The sequence below is a fragment of the Candoia aspera genome, chromosome 2, assembly GCF_035149785.1.
Source record: "Candoia aspera isolate rCanAsp1 chromosome 2, rCanAsp1.hap2, whole genome shotgun sequence".
Classification (NCBI taxonomy): domain Eukaryota; kingdom Metazoa; phylum Chordata; class Lepidosauria; order Squamata; family Boidae; genus Candoia; species Candoia aspera.
Window position 1 is genome coordinate 185,226,584 of NC_086154.1, and position 24,053 is coordinate 185,250,636.

Consider the following 24,053-nt stretch of genomic DNA (forward strand, 5'->3'; position numbering starts at 1 on the left):
TTGAGCTTCAAAATAGCAACAGCTGGAACTTCCAGAAGCACAACAGACAGAAGTTTTCTTTGCAAGCTTTTAAAGACAAAACCTTCTTTATTACCATCACAACCCTTTCCTTGAGGGCTCCCCTTTCCATGTAAAAGTATATTTTTATGGAGGTGTCACAACATTTCTTTGTTGCTACTTCTAATCCTGCCACAGCATTTCTACGGGGTTTAGATCTGGACTTCCACTTGGCCATTCCAAAACACCAAATCCATTCTTCATTATCCATTCTCTTGTAGACTTGCTTGTATATTTGGGGTCAATGATTCATTGCATTATCAACTTGCATTTCAGCTGATGGACAGGTAGCTTGATAGTCTTTTGCAGAATTTTTGACAGAAAGCAGAAGTAATGCTTCCTTCAGTGATGGCAAGTTGTTCAGGTCCTAAGGCAGCAAAACACTTCCAAACCATGACACTACCACCTCCACACTTGACAACTGAGGTTCCTATAGTACAATGTGGTGTCTGGTTTCCACCAGACATAACGACATCCCTGTAGCCACAAGAATTTTAACTCATCTATCCATAAAACTTTCCTCTAGTAGTCTGAAGGATATCCAAGTGCTTCTTGGAAACATCATCAAACAAGCATCAACATTTCTCTTATGAAGCAATGACTTCCACCTTGCTACTCTTCCATGAATCCCATTTTTATCCAGTATTTCTCCGATCGTGGATTTATGAACACTAAATTTAGCCAGGGTGAGAGAGGCATGCATATCCTAATATGTTGTTCAGGGCTCCTTTGTGACTTCCTGGATGATCTTATGCTGTGTTCTTGGATCAACTGGGACATGACAACCACTCTTGAGAAGATTCACTATTGCCCCAAGTCTCCTCCATTTCAACACTGTGTCTCTGACTGTATATCAGTAAAGCCCAGAGCTTTATAAATTGTTTTGTATGTAACTTTTTTCAAATTGATAGGTATCAATAACTTCTAATAAAGGTCTTCAAAAACTTCTTTAGAGCAGGACATGATGTGTTTCTAGAATCTGTCTGGTGAGAATGTCATGGTGATGAGGGGAGCCAAAGTTTGTGAGATTTATATAGGGCAGGACTGGTCGAAATCTGTTTAATGAATTGACTGGATAGGGACATGAGGGGGATTACTTTTTTTACACTGGCACATTGCTAGATGGACGACTTTATGAAATAAGTGAAACAAGTACCAAATTTTGATGTTACTTCTTCACTCAGACTCTCTTTATGTATTGGTAAGACCCACAAGAAGCTCTGATAAAATTAAGTGGAAAAGATATGCCAACATTCAGGAAATCTGAAAGCGGGCATACTCTTAAGAGGGCTGTAAATAATATGCACCAGGAATTTATGCTGACCTAGCACAATTTATGAAGGCCAAATGCAGTCTACTCGCAGTTCAATAAATCTCCATCTTTCTGATGTCTGCCTGGAACCGTAGAAATAGGGGGGAGTGGAGGAGGAAGTGGGGAGGGAGTGGAGGAGGAAGTGGGGAGGGAGTAATTGCACATGCATGGTTCTACAGAAGGGCTTGGGAGAAAACAATTCGTAAATACAAACAAAAGGGGGTTTGATAATGACTATACTATTAGTAATTATAGCAAGTGGAGATTAGTAGATCACCCAGGTTCCTCGTGCCAGGAGTTCTTACCAGTGTTTTCATGGCTCAGGATCCGTGCGTGGTAAAAGCTGTTCAGCAGCATCCACACAATGGTTTCTTCCTGTTGGCACCCAGCCGCAATACTAATCACATCATTCCATCTCAGTAAAGGAAATCTGCCTTGAGAAACTAAATAAACTCTGACAAATGCAACCTTTTCCAAACTGCTCTGCAAAACAAACCATGAAATGGATGAAAAATAGGAAACAGGCTCTACGGTCTAAGCTCTTATTCATTATTAACTGAAGAGAGGAAACATTTCCTTAGGATTTCTCAGAAAAGGAGACACTGCATAATCAGAAAACAGTTCTCTGCTGAGTATCTTTCTGGTGATGCTCCTGAATTTCAAATTAACAAAGATGTAATATTGAAGATATATTTGGGCATACTCTAATCTGCAAATCAAGAAGCAGTTTCATACATATTCTTCCCAACTCCTTATGAATTAAATCCTTTTTCTTTCCTTCCATGCACGTATTATATATGTGCACATGTAAATCACAGTTAATTTAAATCATGATTACTTTATGATTCACAGATTACAGCCATGGATTTAAAGGGCTCTCCAATTATGGTTATGAATCAATTAGGTTGTGTAAAATACAGTATGCAGAGTTGCACAATTGTTGTTTTGAATCAATAGTTAATACTAATAAATAAAGTGAAGTAAATCAGCCTTGAGGGATACAAAATAAAAATGCTTTCACAAAAATACATCCTAGATTACAAACTATGATTCACAGGGGTCAGAGCATTTCAAGAATAGCTCTGAGGGGGAAAGTAATGTTAAATATACTATATACAAAGGATAGCATTACTTCTCTTCATACAAGAATGATTCTGATATAGTGAATAAAGAACAGCTGGAATCGTCATACTGCTGCAAGTTAGTTCAGAGAGATAATCTCCTTTATTAAAAAGCAAGGTTGTAAACAAAAAGTGGCTCAGCACTCAAAACATAAACTGTACAACTACTGGGAGCAACTCTTCTTCAGTCTCTCTCTCTCTCTCGCCATTTGTCTCTGTTCCTCCCATGTAGAGCCACCAATACTGTTTCTGACTGGTGGGGGTAGGAGTAGTAAATTAAAGCCACTCTGCCTCCCTCAGCAGGATCCAGAACTAGTTCCCCAGCATGTTACTTTCTTTAAGAAAACCATGTACATAATTTTAATTTTGTGAATGGTATCTTCTTTTAAACCATTGTTTTAAGGTTAACAAGATTTTAGTTCAATACCTATGTCTAAACTGGATGCGTTAACCAAGAAGTGGTCTTTTTTTACAACATTATTAGGAAATAAATAAAATACAATTAAGGTATTTGATTGATTAATTTCTATAGCCGCCCATCAAAACAAGTGACTCTAGGCAGTATTACTCAAATACCATTTTCAAATTGTGTCGAGTTTAAAATATATTTGCAAATTAATATCTCTTAAAAACATAGTTAAAACCTGCCTTACTATATGCACCTATACTTCGCAATGATAATGTTATGTAGAACAGTATAGAGAAAGAATTGTCCCTCTCCATAAAGTATTTATAAAGCTAAAATGCATCTACCTTTGAGACTTCTGTAATCTGTTCAATTTCTGTATCAACCATTTCCGAAAGACATTTTGCTGCATGTATGTACATCTTTACATCATTTTGCTGAAGAAGTAAAAACAAACATATGATTTAATCTAAGCCAAGCCAGAAAAGTGATTATGTTATGAACATACGATCTTAGTATTTTTCTGTTTCAAATTCTAAACCTTTACTTGATTAGTGTTATCAGTGATACTAATGGGAATAAATAATACCATGTACAAGAAACAATAATACTTCAAGCACTGACCAAAACTATCTTGAGGTTATTGGAAAATGAAGGAATGAGAGAGCTGTAATAAATACAGTATTGTAAATGTCCACTGTGATATCTCTATTTACTAATGTAAGACTGGTCAAAACTAGTGATTCTTAGACTATGCACACACTTACATTATTATGAAAAACCAACCCTAACCCTAACCCCAGCAATTTTTTTCACAGGTTGTTTTGTAAGGATAAAATGATAAGAAACCTCTATATGCAATATCCTGAACTCCCAGAGGAAAAATGGAAATACTATTACTACTACTACTACTACTACTACTAATAATAATAATAATGGAATCTGTGTCTGTTGGAGCAGAAACTACCATTCACCATCTTCCTACCAATGAAGCAAGCAACAAAATCTTGAAAAAAGAACGAATGCATTGAAATTCCCTGAATGCAGCCCGTGCTTCAACATACAGGAAAATCTACAAAAGCAGAGTTAATAGGGAAGGGGATATTAAAGGCAATATAAACTGGTCAATCCTGCAGTTATAAGGAAGAAATATGCCCCATTGCCATGGCAGCTGATAGGGAGTTACAGGCTTGTATCACTGAATGTCATGTGTGCCTCCATTTTTAAGATGAAGAGGAAAAAAAACCCTGCTGTGGCCCAGATTTTAATACTATCTGGTCCAACAACTTTGTTCTTATGTTACTGGTAACTAACCAGACTCTAAATACAAAAATCAAAATTGTTTTGGAATCCTTTTATCCTGCAGCTAGATATACCCAAGTTCTGAAAGCATAGGGGGAGCCAAAGGAGGACTATATTCCTGCATTTTTAATACTGGACAAGCCACATCTATCTTCTTTACCACTCTATATATAGACTGATGATTGTCCGCCAAGTTCTCTTTTCCTTCATTTCTTGCCACTTCAACCCTCTTTATATTTTCCTAGACCTCAAGAATGTGATATTCAGAGAAGTATGTTCTTGATAAAACAGGGTGCCTAATTGTAAATGTTAAAATTTACAATAAATATATAAATAAACATAATAAACTCCTTTTTAGACTTGATCAACAGGAGGTGGTCATTCTTCGAGTGAGGAAACTAGTCCCGTGCACATGAGAAGATGAGGGGGATGGGACTAGCATGAATAGCCCCACTCCTCTTTTTGTCTGCATGTGTTCAAATCAACACGTGAAGAGGGCTTCAGTGTTGTCCATTAAGACTGGAGACCCTCAGAGATTCTGAAATCATATTTCAGTTCTAAATTCATGGTCAAAATTAAATATGAATTTGCCTATTAATTAAAACTAACAGTGTAGGTCAATTTCTAAATCCATTTTACATACTTGCCATTTTAAGTCTCAAAGAAAATTTTACAAAATGACACTTCAATTAATCTTATTTACTCAATGCTTCAGTTTCTAACATGACCTTAGTTCAGTGAATATCCTTTCCACAGAATGCCAAATTAATTAGTTAATAGCTACTTTTTGCAGCAATGGAATCAAATTTGATTCTCTATTTCAACAGTATAGTAATCAGAGAAGCAGACATTTCTAATGTTGATCTAAATTATTCTCAAATTAGACACAGTCTCCTTTTAAAAAATCCAGGAGATTATCCTACAGCATTCTTGTGTAATGCAGCCTCCATGAAAGCTCTGGTTAAAATATCGTACACAGTAGAATATCTGGATACGTCAGAGCTCATGCTTTTTCATCTAGCCATCCCAGTTCACCAACCTCTTTTATCTTCCCAAATGAGGCCTTTTCCAGCAAAGTTTTAATACTTCAAATGTTTACTTTTCCTTACCCAAATCTCATCTGGCAAAAGCTCAAATATCTTCCCAGCAGTCTTGCAAAAACAACTCCAGCTGTGCTGAGTTGGGCTAGGAAATTTCATGGCTTGGCTGAGTCCCTGCAAAATATTCCAGCAAAGGTCTCGGTTTTTTGGCTGGTTCTTTGTCTCAAAATGCTGCACCATAAAGACTTCAGTGAAGAACTGCTGTTTGTCTTCTGCTACATATTTCATCCACAGAGGTAAGGAAGTGAAAAGGTACTTCTTGGCTTGTACCTGATGAGCAAACATAGAGCATTAGGGATTCACAAGAATCTAACCTGCATTAGAACATTAAACCATAGTTGATCGTTCAGTGTATTATTCTCAACAAATGCTTTGAACAATACATTTATGTGTTTGAAGAATACGCAAACCAACATGATTTTATATTACATTTGTGGATTTTTTTTCTTTTTCATTCAGAGAAAAGATTATTTTTTAAAACATTACAAAGATTAAAACATTATTTTAACCTAACATTAAAATATGGTTTATTTCTTATTACTGATGGTAGAGGAACCACACAGCAAAAGGAGTTGTCTTCCCACCTCCACCCACAAGACTGGGGAATTAGAACCATTAGAGGGACAACACATACACTTAGACTGTAGACCAGAGGTGGTGCCACCCACATCCCTAGAATCATTGCTGCATTCTGAGATGATTGGGCCTGGGTCACAGCTAGTTCAATGCATGACTCCTGTATTTCTTCTCCTAAAAGAGAAAGGACAAAGAGGGTTGAAGCCATAGGTAGGTACAGCAATAGGGTTTGGAATAAAACACCAGCCTGTATGAACTAACAGCCATGAGAATTTCCACTGCCTCGGAAAACATTCATTCATTCATTCATCCATTCATCCATTCATTCATTCATTTACTTACTTACTTACTTACTTACTTACTTACCTACTTACTTACTTTCTTTCCTGCCTTTATTATTTTTATAAATAACTCAAGGCGGCGAACATACCAAATACTCCTTCCTCCTCCTCTTTTCCCCATAACAACAACCCTGTGAGGTTTGTTGGGCTGAATGAGAGTGCCTGGCCCAAAGTCACCCAGCCGGCTTTCATGCCTCAGGCGGGACTAGAACTCACAGTCTCCGGGTTCCTAACCCGGAGCCTTTTTTGCACAGGGATTGCCAAAAAGCCGTGCACTTGTGGTGATCCCCTTTCCTGGTTGAAACAACCATTATAGACTAAAGAAAGAAAGCAATTGGTCTCAAGTGTAAGATTGTTAGATTGTTCCTTCTCCTGGGGGTTTGCCTGGTTCTGTGCAAAAATGAAAACCAAGTGAGATGCACTTTATCTCTTATTTACCTATTTCATAGCCATGGTTTATATTTCCTTCTCCTATATATCAGCAGATATACAATTCAATAGACTAAAGCAATAAATTCTGATTTAATATTGAGCTACAAAAATTATTCTAAAACTGTAATACAACTAAAATCCAGTTACAGGAGCATATAAATAGAAAATGTACATTAATTGACCAGTACCAAGTAGGACTTTAAACCATTTTAAATATGTTAGAATGGAAGAACTTGACTTGACTTTAGGTGTTCTTTCTATAGCTTTAAGGCTACCTTTCAACATCACAAACAGTGTAGTGAAAATGGTATTACATGAGCTGAGAATAAATGCTCAGGAAATAAAGGAATTCATAACCAGTTGTGTCATGAGTAAGGATGGCGAGCAGGGGGCTCTATCCAGGGGGGAAAACGCATGTGTAGTATTGAGGAATTAAGCAGCCATTCAAAGAGACACAGATCAGGCCCGCCTTAGCCTTTGGGGTTTATATGTCTGGGTTTTTCCCACGCTTCTTCAGTTTGTTAGGATTTTCTGTTTATGTAGCAGTAATAAACATTAGAGAACTACTCCTCGTCTCAGCGTGTCTCACTGTTAGGACAAGTTGTCCACCATGTATCCAAGTCCTGTAATATAAGAAAGGATGCTGCACTTTCGTTCTAATTGTCTTTCTTCTGCCCCTTGAAATTTAAATTACACCACACATATATATGCTGTGCTGGAACCTATTAAGATACAGGGAAAGTCATACATTGAATGTATAAAACTTTCTCCTTCCTAGATCTTTCAGTGAAGGGTACTTAATAATGGATAAACAGAAATAAGTAAAAACATGGTGCTCTATATTAAAACAAAACTCTTGATGAAGGTATTTATCTACTAAAAGGAATACAAAGAGAATTCAGTAGTTTATTCTTTTTTTAAAAAAGCATACCGAAATCCAGCCGCAGCAGAGGGGCAAGAACTGATGCCCAGTTCAGAGGGGGATATTGATAGCTTCCTCCAATCAGTGCCATGGGTGCCATGGCCGCCTTTAGGAAGCTAGGATGAACTTGTTCGGGCCCTAAAACAGAACCCCAAATTACTACTTGAACAACTAGATATCTTGAATAATTTACAACCAGATAATGATAAAAACAAAGAAACACTAGATTATTTTTCATGAGTTTTAACTATATTTTACTGAGTTTTCAAAATACAATCATTCTGTATACCCATAGTAATAGGTGGCATGAAAGCCCTTCATCAGAGTTTTTCACCAGGGTTTTTCATTGGGATCCATCCCCCCTTCTTTCCAGGTATAAAAAATAAACAAGTATAGAGACACTGCCAAAAGTACTGGTACCCCTCCTCTTTTTCCCAAAGAATCCAAATTTGCCATGAAGGAAGTGAAACTGACCCAAGTAAATGGCACCCACCATTCTTAATTCCATAGTCCATAGAGCAGACACTTTGCTTTTGATATATGAGCATATTCTGGTAAATGCTAAGAATTAGGATTCTTTGGAAAAAAGTGGAGGGGTACTTTTGGCTGTATCTACATTACAGGTAGTCCTCACTTAACAGCCATTCATTTAGTAATGGTTCGGACTTATGATGGTGCTGGAAAAACTGACTTGCAACCAGTCCTCACAAGACCACCACCGTGTTCCCCACAGTCACGTGATCATGATTTGGGCATTTGGCAACTGGTTCGCATTATGACCATCGCAGCATCCTGTGGTCAGGTGATTGCCATTTTCAACCTTTCCGGATGGCTTCTGACAAGCAAAATCAATGGGGAACTGCATGATTTGCTTAACAACCATGTGCTTCATTTAACAATCATGCAAAAAAGGTCATAAAACCAAGTCAGATTCACTTAATGACCACTTCGCTTGGCAACCAAAATTTTGGTCCCATTGTGGTCATTAAGTGAGGACTACCTGTACACAGTCATTAAGAATATGTAGAACTGTAAATTCACATCAGCAGTATAAGATTTTCTATGGTTGTAAAACAGAATACTGCTCTGCTGATAATTTCTGCAGTAAAAGAAAAGAGTTTGGACCATACTTTCAATTATTACGTCACATTTGTGGTAGAGAAGAGAAATGATTATTTCCTCTCATCATTGGAAGATGTTTTCCCCATATAAAAGTTTCTTGTTTACCTTTCTTTCCACCTTCTATAATAAAATCAATGGCTGCTCTAAGGAAACTTTTCTCAGGGAGGTAGCTAAAGTCTGAAGGAACTGTAAAGACAAATGCAAATCAAGTTAATCATTTCCACATGCACACTGACAATTGTACAGCAGAATATAGGAAGGTGCCTGATATTAGAGTTCAGAATTAAGGTCCATGCATAATATTTGTGTAGTGTGCTGGAGATAGCATTTTAAAAACTGGAAGACAGGACCAAGTTAAAAACTAACTTTCATTTCATTTACATTTAATTAAATGAAGGCTAATATGATTAACTCTGATCACAGGGCAACTTAGAGCAGGGGAAAGCAAGCTGTGGGCAATTAAGTGAGCTGGCAAACCAGGAACAGAAATGTTCTGTACCAGCGTCATCAACAGGCATCATTCTCTCTCCATGAACTGAAAAAGGGACTCTCTGCTCAAGTTGACTAAAGGTAAAGGTTTTCCTTGACATTAAGTCCAGTCGTGTTCAACTCTAGGGGACGGTGCTCATCTCCGTTTCAAAGCCGAAGAGCCGGCGTTTGTCCATAGACCCTTCCGTGGTCATGTGGCCGGCATGACTAACCGGAACGCCGTTACCTGCCCGCCGAAGCGGAACCTATTAATCTACTCACATTTGCAAGTTTTTGAACTGCTAGGTTGGCAGGAGCTGGGACTAGCAATGGGAGCTCACCCCGTCACGCGGATTCAAACCGCCAACCTTCCGATCGGCAAGCTCAATAGCTCAGCTGTTTAACTTGCAGAGCCACTGTGTCCCCCAAGTTGACTACATGGCCTCAAAAATCAAGCCCCTATTTGAAATAACAAAACTCTTTTATTATCATCTCTCCCCCTTTCCACTGGCATTTTCTAAATCTACATGTTCATACAAGAAGCTTCAACTTACCAGATGTTCGGCTGCGGGTTGCAGACACACTAGAAAGATACAAATGTCCTAACATCCATGCTGCATTTACCTGAAGGCCTATCACCCCAGAAAAGCTGATTATCTGTAAGGAGAAGCATCACAAATGAACCAGAAGTATAATTCATTTTATGTAGATTTTCATTACTATAAAATAAATACCACTAGTTTAATGTATATTATATATTCCCCATAACCTATATGGGCATACACAATATTTAGGTGAGTAGACCATACCATTCTGCAGATAACAGAATAAAAAATGCTTTATTCTTTGGTGAAAAAACATAGGCAAGTATTGAAGGAAGGAGTGTCCCACCACAACCACTCAGTTATCTGTGAATATTTTCCATGTAGTGGAGATCATGTCTACCCTGAATAAGAAAGCTGTAACTGAAAACAACCACCACCACCACCACAACAAAATCACCTGTATGAAACTATTTGGGGATTGTTGCATGATTATATCCATACTTGGAAGTCATTCTGCACAAATGGAAATAACTGGTATCAAAATGTCTTCTCTCTACCCTCATTCTGAAGTATACTTCTGTGTATATTTAGTAGGTGTGAACTACTAAAAAGATTATAACCAAGCAAGGAAACTAATGATTCCAAAATTGGAAAGGGGATTCTAACCAGTATGACCATATGGGCATGTAGGTATTAAGATCTCTTTTTAAAAATAATTATTTGGAGTGAGAGAGTTCACTCCAGGCTAGAATAAAGACTACTGATAAAGCTGAAACTGGAACTATAGTATGTCAGATCTAATGGACAGTGGACAGCATCTTCAGTGCCTGTTTCCCAACCATATTAAAAGACTGATGTGATTACCAACCATTTTCAAGCCAACAGCGGCTTTCCAAAAAGGAAATGGGCCCAAGGTAATAAGTAAGCAAGGTAAGGTCAGAAACAAAATATTATGTACTTGAATTAAATTAATTACATTGCTAACATGATTATTCCTTTATACTGAATCATTTTGCCATGTCACACACACACACACAAATTGACAGCAACTTTAGGAGGGGTTTAGAAAAGAGCACCTGAGGACCTGAAGGATTGCCTAGATAATCCCATACTTTACCCTGAAAGAATTTCACAGCAATGTGAATAGTTTAACCCGTACCTGAGTCAGGGTTCGGATGATTTCATTGAGTTTGCTTTGAAACTGAGAAGACTGGATAGCTTCTGATTTCAGCTATTAAAAAAAAAGTAGACAGAAATGAAAGGAGAGAGCACTGATGGTTGAAAAAAAAAACAATTGCGCATAAAGCCAAAGCATCTATTTGGGAAGCGACTCTCAGGCATGTGACCGCACACACACACAAATGTTTTATTTTAATGATTATTTAATATGAGAACTAAAAACAATTTTATTTTCTAACACTGAAAGCATGCTGCCAAAGCAGTTTTGAGTATCATATAATATTATGCTCTATAGGTTACTAATAAAGGAAGCATAGGTGAATGGGAGAAGGCCACTTAATAAAATGGTGCTCTATCTTTTGCTATCTATTTATTTATTGTATTTGTTATATTTTGCCTTATATTCAGGAACACATAGTACTCCTTCTTCCCATGTTTCCCAATAACAACCCTTTGAGGTAGGTTGGGCTGAGGTAGAGTGACTAGCCCAAAGTCACCCAGTGAGCTTCTGTGGCTGAGGCGGGACTTGAATCTGGGTTTTCCCAGGGCCAATCCTATACCACTATAGCACAATGTCTCTTGAGTAAGAACTATACCACTGTTGACTCTGTATTCCATTCTGTTATTGGGAAAACCCTAATCACTTGATATTTATACTATTTTTATCAGTGACTACACACACACACACACACTCAATATTTCATCACATTGAAGTATAACAACGAAAAATATTGCATAATAATAAGCTAAATATTTAATACGTTGCATCACCCAGAAGAAATCAGAACTGATCTTCTATATAACTCTAAATAAACATCTGTCTCTCAATCATGCAGGGAAGAATAACATACACTACACTGTGGTGTGAAGCAAAGCCTGTTCTGCATCTCTGATGGAAACTTAGGGAAACCACTGCTGACAAGAATTCCAGACAAGAGTCTGGAACCCCCCAAATTCCCACCTAGGTGGCCAAAAGAATTCTGGAACTTGGATACCCAAGATATCCAGAGGTTGAGAAGGCTGTATCTGGAGTTTACTTTTGGACAACATACAAGCCTCTCTCTATGTGTAGCCCAGTAATACTGGCCACCTTTTTGTTACACTAGAACATACTCATACAACTTGTTTTAGTACTTTACTATAAAACTGTGTTTCTCAGCCTTGGGAACTTTAAGACGGGTGGACTTCAACTCCCAAAATTCCATGGCCAGCATGCTGGCCATGGAATTCTGGGAGTTGAAGTCTACCCGTCTTAAAGTTCCCAAGGTTGAGAAACACTGCTGTAAAAAAATCATCAGATAATTTTAAAAAACATAGAAGGGTTTTTCTTCAAAAGTGAGAAGAGAAATATAGGGAAATAGTGGTTATGATTACTAAGAAGTACCATGGAAAGAATTGGCAACACAGTCTCTGCAGGCATGCATACATCTACTAGGCCTTTCCCAGACTGGTATCCTGCCATATCCTTACAACCTCTCAGGCAGCAGGGAAAGAAAGTGATGGACTGGCCATCCTCCCAGTAAAATGGTTCAAAATAGCCCCATAACAAATTTTAGGCAGTATGGAGCAGAGGAAGCATTTATGCGTATGGACCGTTATTATGCGTAGGGAAGGTTAGAAGTATCTATTTATGTGAAAGAAGACTTGGATATTTATGTCTATCCCCAAACCTTTGTGTGCCCCCCAAATTCTGAACCAATCTCGGGCATCCCTCAAAGAACTAAAGTTGCCTTACACTTCATCTGACATGGTTTTCCCACTGGGGGCCAGCATATTTTTGCAATATTATGGGGCTTTTTCAATTCCTCTGAAGTAAAATAATTTGTAAAGTTGCCTTCTTATTCTCAGATTTGAAAACTATGTAAATTCATGATAGAAATAATCCAGCAAGCCTCATCTTACCTGTATCATGGTGCTTTCAGAACCCACTAGAGAGACCAACCCATTGACTGCGGCAAGCCTTTGCATTGTAGTGGCTCCCTGAAATTCAAGCAAAACCAATGTGTATAAGTTTAGTAGAGAAAAAGTAGACATTCTTGAACTGCTTCCTGCAAGAGAAGATTTTCCCCCAAATTCCCCCAGCCATTGATCAAATGACAGACATCCTGATACCAAATATGCTGCCATCAGCACTGTGAAACGGACAGCATTTCACTCATCCTCTCAGGACCAAATTCATAGCTTATTCAGCCTTCTAATCATTCCAAAAATGAAATGCAGCTATGGGACTCTGTGGTCAGGAAGAGATGAATAGCACAGGAGGGAAGAGAAAATTGGTTGCTTAAAAACTTTTGCCTTCAACCACTTTAACCCTCAAAACCTTTGCAGTTGCTTTTCTACCCATTGAAAAACAATACTGTGGTAAAGCAACCAGGGTGGGGAGAACACAAGAACAGATGGAGAGGAAAGTGTTAAGCAGCCTCACTTAACCTCTACCATGCCACTGGTTTTCAGTTAAAAGCTGTCTAGGAACCAGGAAATGCATCTGATGATCTAGTCTGGCCCTGGGTCAAACTTAGTGCAGCCTGGTCCTCAATGATTTGGAGGACCCAGAAGCTCATTCAGCTCCACTGCATGAGTCCAGGAACTTCAGGTGTACTGTATGGCCGGGGGAGATAGAAACAAAAGGTTGGATTGAATCAGCCTGTTCCAAACCTCCAGATGGGCTAGACTTCCCATTAACCCCAGCTAGCCTTATTCTGTACATTGTTTTTTTAAAAAGCAGCAGGCTAGTGCATCATTAGGAATGATTGAAGCTGTCAGTCAACTCATACAGATATACAGTGCTCTACCTCGGCAAGTACAGTTTTCATCCAGGCAGGAAACAGCCTATTGCTGAGAACTTCTGCTTTCCCATGTCCACATACAGACAGTCCATGAACAAGGCTCCCCAAAGCTAAGGCAAAACCTGGTGTCTGCAGCGGAACAAGACATAAAGCAGGCAGCACATTAGGAAGGCCATTTGTTTTGCATTGTTTCAAAAGTGAAAGAAAGAGAGTGAGGAAGGAAGAGGGGCAGAGAAATCCACAATCTAACAAGCGTAGTACTTCTTGAAACAAAATCAAGATGCTTTTATGTAGTTGCACTCAAGCATGAAAAATGAACTTGCACTGTATAGAAGTGCACATAGGAGAAGCTCTCCTTCCAAAACCAGATAAAATACTGTCTAAGATCAAGTGTAACTAAAAGTGAAAAAAAAAGGCATTAGCATCCACAAACACGCAAAAAAAAAAATTCAGATTAAAAGATTGCAAAACCAAGAATGGCTTCATTATAGAAAATAAGTCCCTCTTTTGGGGGAGATGGGCGGTGGCTAAATTTGAGTAATAAATAAATAAAAATAAAAATCATCCCCTTTCACTTTGAAGTGACTGTTTCAGTTTACCAGTGTTCTTTATATAATTGCTTTTAAGATTAGCAGGGTAGACTGTGAGCAGGGAAGCAGGTCTCATAAGGACCTCAAAGTATTGAGTATGATGAATATGTTTTATGGAGCAGCCTTCCCAATTGGTGCCCTGCAAATGTTTTGGTATTATATTCTCATAATTTTCAATTCGTTTAGACATTGTAGGAGGAAAGCCATGTTAGTCTATGATGGCAAAAAATGAGGCATCTGATAGCACCTTTTCTAAGAAGTTTTATTAAAATTTATTATTACACTTTTGTGAACTGTAGCTCACTTCATCAGTTGCATTTAGTGGCTAGACAGATGTAGGATTTAAATTGGGCAAAGGTGGAGGGAAGAGGGAAAGAAAGATAAGTTGATATATAGTAGATGCGGGTTTACATGTAAAACAGATTACAAGTATCTTATCAATTAACAATTGTAATGTGCTAACATGTGTCAATTTTGTGTCTATTAACTCTTTTGTACAAAGTTTCTCCCATTTGTCCTAGGAAGAATCCAGACGGGAGACCCAGTTTGGTGTAGTGGTTAAGGCATCAGTCTAGAAACCGTGAGACCGTGAGTTCTAGTCCTGCCTTAGGCGCAAAGCCAGCTGGGTGACCTTGGGCCAGTCACTCTCTCTCAGCTCTAAGAACAGGCAGTGGCAAACCACTTCCAAAAAACTTTGCCAAGAAAACTGCAGGATTTATCCAGGCAGTCGCCAGAAGTCAAAAACTGACTTGTGTGACACACACACAAAAAGAATCTAGATGGGCATTGTTGGCAGATGATGGCATATATCACATTGGAAGAAAAACATGTGAAGGTGCTTCTAATCCTATATGTGCTCTTTTTGGGGTCTAATAGATCACAAATTTGACATCAGGACTCAAAACAAGGACAAAGTAGTATCAAAGCATTTCATCCTCCCAGGAAACTCCATGGTAAACCTCAGAGTGACTTTTGGAAAAGCAGGAGTTTAACAGCACTACTGTATTGAGCAAGAAATGGTTAAACCTGCATAGGTTTCAGGCAATCTCAGTATGTCTTAACAAACACAATGGGTTTTTTAGACATTACAATTGTTAATTGATAAGGTACTTGGAATCTGTCTCACCTATAACCTGCATCTGCATAACCAAACTATCTTCCCCTTCCTTTTCTTCCCCTAGATTTAAATCCTAGCTCAGTCCAGCTACCCTGTGCATCTGATGAAGTGAGCTGCAGTTCAGGAAAGCTTACGCCTTTTAATATAATGTGTTAGTTGGACAAGGGGCTACCAGACTCCTTCCAATTCATTTGGAGAGTACCATTTTGGAAAAGACTGCATCTGAGGCTGAGAGGGGAAAAGTCACAGTTGACATTTGGAGATGCTGTCTTGTACTTTTTTGTCATGTATCCTTCTGCTCCAAGGCCTTCAAAGAAACAACAATATTTCACAATTGTAGGAACCCAACTGTCAGGAAGAAGTAGTCTGCATTATATTGTTAAGCTATAAGAAAAGCCACCTGCATGTTAAGTTAAATTATATATTGTTTCCCCCATAGTTATATTTCTATCAGCAGCTGGAGTAACAAGCCATTTCTTGTAATGTGTCTCGGAGGAACAGCTCATAAACGTGGCACTTCAAGCCAGGTAGAATAGTAAGCTTTAAGTTTGCTTCCTCCTCTGGGAAAGTTTCTTTAAGAGCTGGAGAAAATGTTAAGTACCTATTAACTTTCAGCTTTCCTCATATTATCAGGAATGTAAGTTGAAAACCTGTCTTGTGAGTATTTATTTGCAAGTACACACATACATGTATCTTTCTCCCTTCTTTCCCTGTCACATTTTATATAATCATCAATCCTACTTATATTAAAAATACTGGAATGAACATGCCTTATGAAATTAATTATTAGCCAGTAGATCTCAGGCACTGATAGTTGATAGAAACTGCTATTATTTTAAACTTTTAGAATATAAATGTCAGAATAGGAACCTATCACACATCTTTTTCTCATGTTCTAGTTATTTTGAATTACTGCACTTTTTACTAATTCTCATACTTTCTAGCTATAATTTACTGTATATTAAAGTATTAAAAAGTCTCGATTCTCCTGTTAATTGTTCCCTTGATTAAATCTTGTTGAGATTCAAATCTTGTTTCAGTCTGATGATGAGGTCGTCAGATAAATGGAATCAAAATAGCAACTTTAAAAGAAGATTGCAGAAAGGTGGGGGAAAACAGGAGAGAATGGGAGCATTTTAGCAATCAGCAAGCTATTTTATTTTTAAAAAATAGTCCTCCACCAAGATATGCTGTTTTGAACCCTTGGTTTTAATAAATGCATAAATATAATGCAAAGGTACTGTTTTAGGGCTCTGGCAGGATATGACATAGGGAGTGAGCTATTAGTATTGTACTTGTTGCCGTGGCAATATGTTGATGCCCCCTGCAGCACAGCACCACTTTCCTTGCTGGGTTGTGGCACCAGGATGGAAATAGGTCATTGCAATGACTCTTCTTCTTACCTTCTGCTATTCGCTCTGCACTACAAAATAGGACATAACTGGATATTGAATAAATATGAAAGGATTCTGTTTTCATATCAGTCCCTTCGTTGCATCATACAGCTACATATAAATCAGAACTCCTTTTTATTACCTCACACTCAGCTGAAGTACTCATTAGACCCTTACTGGGAGGGTTTCAAAATTCACCTGACCACCATTTTTCAGGGTTTTGATACTCCTGCTAGAGATAATTAGGGCTTGAGGCTAGAACTCTTGGCAAAGGTTGTGCTCTATAAAATGTTTTGCCATATTAAATGTCATCCATCAATCTGAAAGAGTTGAAGAGCATGGTTTAAACCAGAGCTGAGCAACATGTAGTTCCTGGGTCCTAAGTGCCCCAAGCCCAATTTCTGTGGACCTCAGAACTACTTCTGATCATAATTGTGGGTAATTTGTGATGTGGTCTTCTGATTTTTTGCATCAGGAAACATGTGGAAGTCTTAGTCTTTCAATAGCTTGTTCTCTAGAACCCAGAAAAGCAGAAACAAAACTTTTGGCCCCATCCATTTGCATCATCACTTCCCCACAGTATTAAATGCAGCCCTAATACACTAAAGGATTAGAGCTGGATCACAAAATTCCAGCCAGCAGCTTTGTTCAAGGTTGCCTATAATTGTTTGTTTGTTTGTTTGTTTGTTTATTTGATTGATTGATTTCTATAGCCGCCCATCTCAACAATTGACTCTTTCAGTTTCAAAAGCTGCTAAACATTTCACTGATGCAAGCACTCATATTCACTCAGGTTTGGACTTGGTATAGCTAGATTCCAATTAGATGATTGGGTAACATCTTGCAATATCATATGGTTATTTGCTCAAGCTTATGGATTCCGAGAAAGCAGATAAGGTTCTCTGCGGCAAGAGAGCTGCCTTCCTCTCCTTCAGGCAGCTATGTATCTCTTAATCTAAACCATATTTCTGCCTCGTCTCCAATCTTCCTTTCTTAGGGATGGTATTGAGCGGAAGGTGTTGGAATTAGTGCAGCATCAATTGCAGAGTATCCTCAAGTATCCTAGATGATAAGGACTACCTAAACTCTTTCAGTTAGAGTTCAGGCCTTGGCATAGGATGCATTGGTCATTCTTATGGATACTTTACACTGGGAACTGGATGCTGGGAGTGTGACCTTCCTGGTCCTATTAGATTTCCTGGCATTCAATGCTATCAATCTGAACTGTCTGTGAGAGTTTTTTTTTCCTTTTCCTTTTTTTTAAAAAAAAATTATTAAACATTTTGAAAACCAAAAAAGCTAACAAGCAAACAAAAGGAGAAGAGAAAAAAAGAAAAAGAATTGATACAGCAATGTATTTCTAAGTGGACAAAAAAATTATCAAGATTGTGCAGTTAATGCTCAGTACATTGTTGGTGATAAATTAACCATAAAAAACAAAGTACATTAAATTATTTTAACTATCTGAGTAAGGATTTGAATCTCTGGGCTAAGTGCCAAAATCTATACTACGTTTTCTTCAAGAATTATTATTATTATTATTATTATTTGGTACCTTTGAGTCAGTGTTCTGGTGACTTCTTGGACAAGTCCCTGCAGTTTTATTGGCAAGATTTTCAGAAGTGATTTGCCACTGCCTGCTTCTTAGGGCTGAGTGTGTGTGACTGGTTCAAGGTCACCCAGCTGGCTTTCATGACTAAGGCAGGACTAGAACTCCCTGTCTCCTGGTCTCTAGCTTGATGCTTTAACCACTACACCAAACTGGCTCTCTATTTCAGAATACCCCCCCCAAAACCTATTAACAACATTATAGATAAGTATCAGTTTCTAACTTCCTCTTTGTTGTACTCTGACTAATGTATATTATTTAGAGACATTTAATTTTTGTGTGTTTCTGATTTCAATTTTTTAGTCAGTTCTTTTTCCCCTTAAAAAACATACTCTAAATACTTATATTTCTCTTGCTGTGTAGTACAGAGTATATATGGAAGCCACTCTTCCTTAAATTTGGTTAGACTTCTGTTGTAAATATATGCTGTTAATTTGTCTGTGAAAGTTGAAGGCAATTGGCAATGTTTTACAGTGGTTCCTGCCTGAATGGATGGTTCCAGTTGATGGTTTGGGGAAGAAGGAATCAAGCTGAACAGTCTAAAGAATATCAAGAGATTGTAATTGGCACAAAATGCCACTAACCTGTTAACAGGTGAGAAATGTTTTAATCATTTAACACTGGTTCTGCCTGTCCTGCACTGGTTACCAATAAGTTTCTAATAGAACTGTAATTGCTGAGTTTAACCTATAAAGCCCTACTTGGTTTGGTTCCTAGGTACTTTCAGGAGCACCTTCTTCCAACTGAACCTGCCTACCCTATGCATTTAATCAGGATGCTTAAGATTCCCTTCCAAGAGGTATGTGTAGGGAAGCCAGATGCAATCCTCAGATTGAATCTGGCTCATCACTGTGGAATAGTCTTCCTCCAGAAAGCTGGGCTGCCCCATCTTTACTAACATTTAGGAAGGCAGTGAAAAGAGTTTTATTCTATAGGGCCTCTGGAATCTAACCGGCTGCTTTTATAGTCTTGTTTGGAGGGCCACTAGAGGCAAGGTAGAGTTTTATTTTCTTGTATTTTAAAATTCTATTTTATGTTATTTGGTTCTACAGAACTGCTTTAGATGGTTTTTCTGACTATGGTTTTGTATGCCAATATTGTATGTTCATGCCATGAAGTGCTTGAGGTAATTTGGAACAGGGAGGTATGATGATGCAATAAACAAACACATTCTCTCCAGAAAGGCCTACCTAATATCACCATTTGTTTGCAAATCTTTTCTTAAAATCTACCTTTTGTTGAAGCCTTCAATTTAACTTTTTGACTCTGTTCCTACAATCAAATATAAGTATTTTCAACCTCTGTCAGCACACGCATATTAACTTCCAATAATACAGTCCCTTCCCCGTTTTTCTCTTTCCTGTGGCTCACTGACAACATTTAGATTGACAGTGCAAGATAGGTTCAGAGAAGGGCATTCTACTCCTATGTGTTGCTGTTGTTGTTAGTTGCCGTCAAGTCGTTTACAATTCATGGCAACCCTACTCCTATGTAAAACATGTTTATATAATGCATATACATTCTAGAAAATATTGGAAGATGATCTCTTCTGAGTTGAGTTTGATTTTTTTATTGACGTCATTGATATAGTCAAGTAAATTTCATCTCCTTTCCCAGGGTGTTGTTTCCTAATCCAAAGAACTAGGATTTCTTGCTGCCTCCATTCCAAAAAGCAGTTTGATTAGCTTTTCAGATCGTCCATGCTGTTGCTGAAAATACTAGGATGACATAAAATATTACAGAAACATTTTGAAAACCTAACATGGATCCAAAAGCTTTATACAACCTGCTGATTCATTTCTGCTAATCTCTGCAGCTTGTTCATCACCTCCTCAGCCTCTGTAGCCTCAACAATCCTAATGCTGAAAGCGGAAACACAGACACAGGCAATTGTGTAGGCAAGGCTCTAGAAAATAGGAAAAATAATACATAATTAGTAAGAATGAATTCATTTTTTTTAAAGCATGCTTTAGAAAAGAGAAAGAGAAAACATGCTGGAGAAACAGGAGATAAAAAGCAAGCACTGGAAAAGGAAACACCATCACCATCTTACTTCCTGTAATGTTCGGCTTTGGTCTTCTGCATCATCCAAGTATTTGCAAAGCTTTTGCAGGGAGGTAGCGATGTGACCTTCAGAATCTGTCAAGCTGCTGTGATTCATCAGTGACAGAACAAGTCCTACCCCCAAGATACAGCCAGTACTAAATACAGGAAATAAGAAAGAAGTGTTAAGACAGTCAGAATTCTAATTTAACCAGATATAGAGAATGTTTATCCTTTTCCATAACCCAGGAAATTCTGAATTCTTATCAGTGACATCTGTAACAAATCATGATGATGTCAAAATGATTACACGTGATGAGATAATCACACAAATGTTATAATTATACGCTTGTGTCATGTACAGAAGTCACTTCAATTGCAAGATGATATCATCATGCTCATTACAAAATCGTTTTTGTTTACAAACTTCATACAGATATTAATGTTTAGATATACGTATGGGGAATCAATGTCACAACTCCAACTCCATTTTATTCATATATTAAAGTTACACACAGCCACAGAATACTATTTTTAAATGCCAGCTTAAACAAGTATGTTCAATCATTATTCAGCTCACAGCAATTCATAGCTGTCTGAAAGAACTGACTTATCTGAATTTTTTTTCATTACAAGAGATCTGTCTGTCATGCAAGTTCTCACTCATATATAATAATAATTTATTAAACTTGTATGCCACTCAATAATGGTTCAAGCACAATCAGCTCCACTAAAGAGCACTGCATTTGAGGCAATGTGAGGAGATGACAGCCTTTTCAGACAGGTTGTATTCGTCAAGCAACAAGATACCTATGCCTTACCCCCAGTGTGGGAGTCCCTGCTATTCAATCCTTTTACTTGAAACACTGAGAAACATCTGTAAATACATGATACTAGGTGGGTCATGCAGCAGATGCAGTGACTCCTTATGACCACCCACAATGCAAAACTGTGTAAATTTGCAAATCACTCTCGATGGCTTGTATAAGGGCTACCCAAAATGACTATATCAATGATTGCCCTAGTATAGTCATATCTCCACAGACCTGCAACATATCTATTCCATTGATGAAGAAGTAGATATTTAGGAAAAAAATAAGGCTGTTATAAAAATTGATTACTTACTAAATGTTTAAAAACTACGTTGTGAGCTATCCCCCACTAGATGGCAATAAAGTCTTATAGGTAGGCTGCAACTGGCCACTGTCAAGAAAGCTATGTGAAATTACCAAAAAAAAAAAAAAACCCATCTCAACAAGCTGGCTACTATGAACATTTTTACTTAGATTATTTAGAAGCACTTATTATCAATATATTGTACTTTCCTAGGAAACATAAGTTCTCATGCTTCTAAAAATACAGAAGAACTGTTTTCAGACTTCCACCAAATGACAGAAACCTCCTGAATGGCTTTTCATCAATGCCCCTTTCCTCCTCCATCAATGCCCCTTTTCTGCCACCATCAAAAACTCTGCTGGAGGGTCAAGTGAATCTCAGCAACTGATGAGAGAGGAAGAGAGACACTCCACTTAAGTGAGTGGAGCCCATTTACAAGCAGACTTGATTTGCATAGAAGTTGTTGGTTATTATTATTATTTTATTACAGACATAACAAACAATTATGATTATAAATGGATTGAACCTGACATCTTAACGACCATTCTAAAACAAATCATATGCTCAAATTTTGTAAAAGGTAAGAAAAATAAACTAAAAAGGAATCTCTCCCCAAACAGCTCAATCAAGATTGTGAATGTTCGGGGAGGGGGTAAAATCAGAGAGAAACGGAAGAACGAATGGAATGGTGGTTACAGTCAGCTGCTTACTCCTACATATTTTGTTGAAAGTTCCACTTGTATAATGTGTTGGGTAGTCATGTTTTGAATACTCCCTTTAGTTTTGCTCGTGTCACAAATGGTATTGTAGGTCTGGAGAAAGTAGGGGGGAAAAAACCAAACAGAAAACAAAATTCCTAACAACAAAAAACAAACAAACAAACAAACAAACAACGCTCAGAAAATCAACAGGCCCAAAGACTGAGCATTCTCCTTATGAAAACTGTACAGTTTTGGTTCAGAGTGACTTCTTTCCCTTTCTCTTTTAAAATTCTAGATGGCAGCAGTTAAGCAATAACCTTGATTGGTAATATATTTATCTGATATATTGGTAATATATCAGATAGAAGGAAAATCCTTCTTTACACAATACACAATTAAGAGTGATGACTCTGGTTTAGGGAATTAAGCATATTAAGGAAGAATGGAGTTTTCAGTGGCTATCCAGAGCTGAATTGAGTTATTTTGGAGAGATTTTCCCAGGTAAACCAGGATTCCTTCCAAAATGACAGAATCAAACGTAGAACTTCCTGAAAGGCAGATAATGAACAGACAAAAAATGTCAGCTTTGCTTTCATTTTTCTCTGACGTCAGATTTCATTTTGCTCATATCCTACCCAACCTTAGAAGTATACGTACTGCCATACCTCCTTCCTTCTCTATTTTGGCCTTAGTTATTTTGAATTCTATGCTCTCTCTGCAGTTCTCTAGTGTATTTCTCAGTAATTACTGTTTCTTGCTGAGCGATATACAGTTCTGCCTCCCATTGCTCTTTCCATGGGCCTCTTACTTAATTCCCTGTGTACACTGTGTTGTATGAGCATTTTATTTTACATGTACACTATTGTGAATAATCTAGTGTATTCTTAATGCTAACAAATAAATAATAATTCATTCTCAATTCATGATAAGGGCAGACTACACAGTCCACATGGGAGAATTAAACAAAGAATAGATTTCATCTTCTATCAAAATCCCTTAATATTTTGTCTTCAGATTTAAATTTGTTTTTCTGTAGGACCAATTTTGTGACAACCACACCTTTAAGGAAGATCCACTCCTGTCTAAATATGCCCCTTGTGAAATCCTTGCATCCCTTTCTCTGGAATTTTACAGACATATTTTTAGAAAAAAATGCTGTACCTACAACTTGTGTGGATATCCTAAGAAGGCCAATGGAAGCCACAAATATTTAAGATTCCAAAACTTAGTTCACATTTAGCTCTGAATCAAATTGGCCAGACTCTAAAATGGTTTCAATCAAATTGGACTGTTTTCCAAACTACCATTTCAACATCTGAACTGAACTGTGTGGTTGATACATGACCCTAACTTTCAACAATTAAGTTCTTAAAAATAGCAATAAGGTATGTTTAATGGATAAAATATGAACTCCTTGTGTACATCCCTATAAAAACTACATGCTACATGTGAATGCTTTATTTGTTACAGTTTTTAAAACTGTACTTTAAAATGAGATATTGAGATACTATCTCTTCCAATATTTTTTGAGCTAACAATATTTTGTGCCTGAAATATAATGACATTCAGTATCAATAATAACCAGACTTTTATTTATTTCATTTTGCCCCAAACCACACCTAAAGTAGGAGGCAAAAGATCCTAATCTTTCATCTCCCTACCATTGTCACTATACCTCCATCTGCTCTTGGCTGGCAGGGGAAGCTAATTTGGCTACAATTATCGAGCTTTTATCTTATGCTACATGGGCACTCAGACATGAAACAGTGGGCACTGCAAAGCAATGTGGCTAATGCATCTCCCTTTTACCATAT

The 24,053-nt window shown here is 37.7% G+C and overlaps 1 protein-coding gene across 2 annotated transcripts in view; it reads right to left on the reverse strand.

Moving 5' to 3' along the window:
* FOCAD (focadhesin) overlaps positions 1-24,053 on the reverse strand; it is a 153,567-nt gene that overhangs the window by 9,325 nt on the left and 120,189 nt on the right. For both annotated transcript variants that reach the window (XM_063295015.1, XM_063295016.1), the window contains 12 exons: positions 20,433-20,580; positions 20,166-20,285; positions 13,676-13,798; positions 12,786-12,863; positions 10,864-10,935; positions 9,714-9,816; positions 8,797-8,877; positions 7,579-7,707; positions 5,933-6,048; positions 5,308-5,568; positions 3,244-3,333; positions 1,675-1,852 (listed from right to left, as the gene is read on the reverse strand). In XM_063295015.1, coding sequence (XP_063151085.1) covers positions 1,675-1,852; positions 3,244-3,333; positions 5,308-5,568; positions 5,933-6,048; positions 7,579-7,707; positions 8,797-8,877; positions 9,714-9,816; positions 10,864-10,935; positions 12,786-12,863; positions 13,676-13,798; positions 20,166-20,285; positions 20,433-20,580 — 1,499 coding nt within the window. The remainder of the gene's footprint in view (positions 1-1,674; positions 1,853-3,243; positions 3,334-5,307; positions 5,569-5,932; positions 6,049-7,578; positions 7,708-8,796; positions 8,878-9,713; positions 9,817-10,863; positions 10,936-12,785; positions 12,864-13,675; positions 13,799-20,165; positions 20,286-20,432; positions 20,581-24,053) is intronic.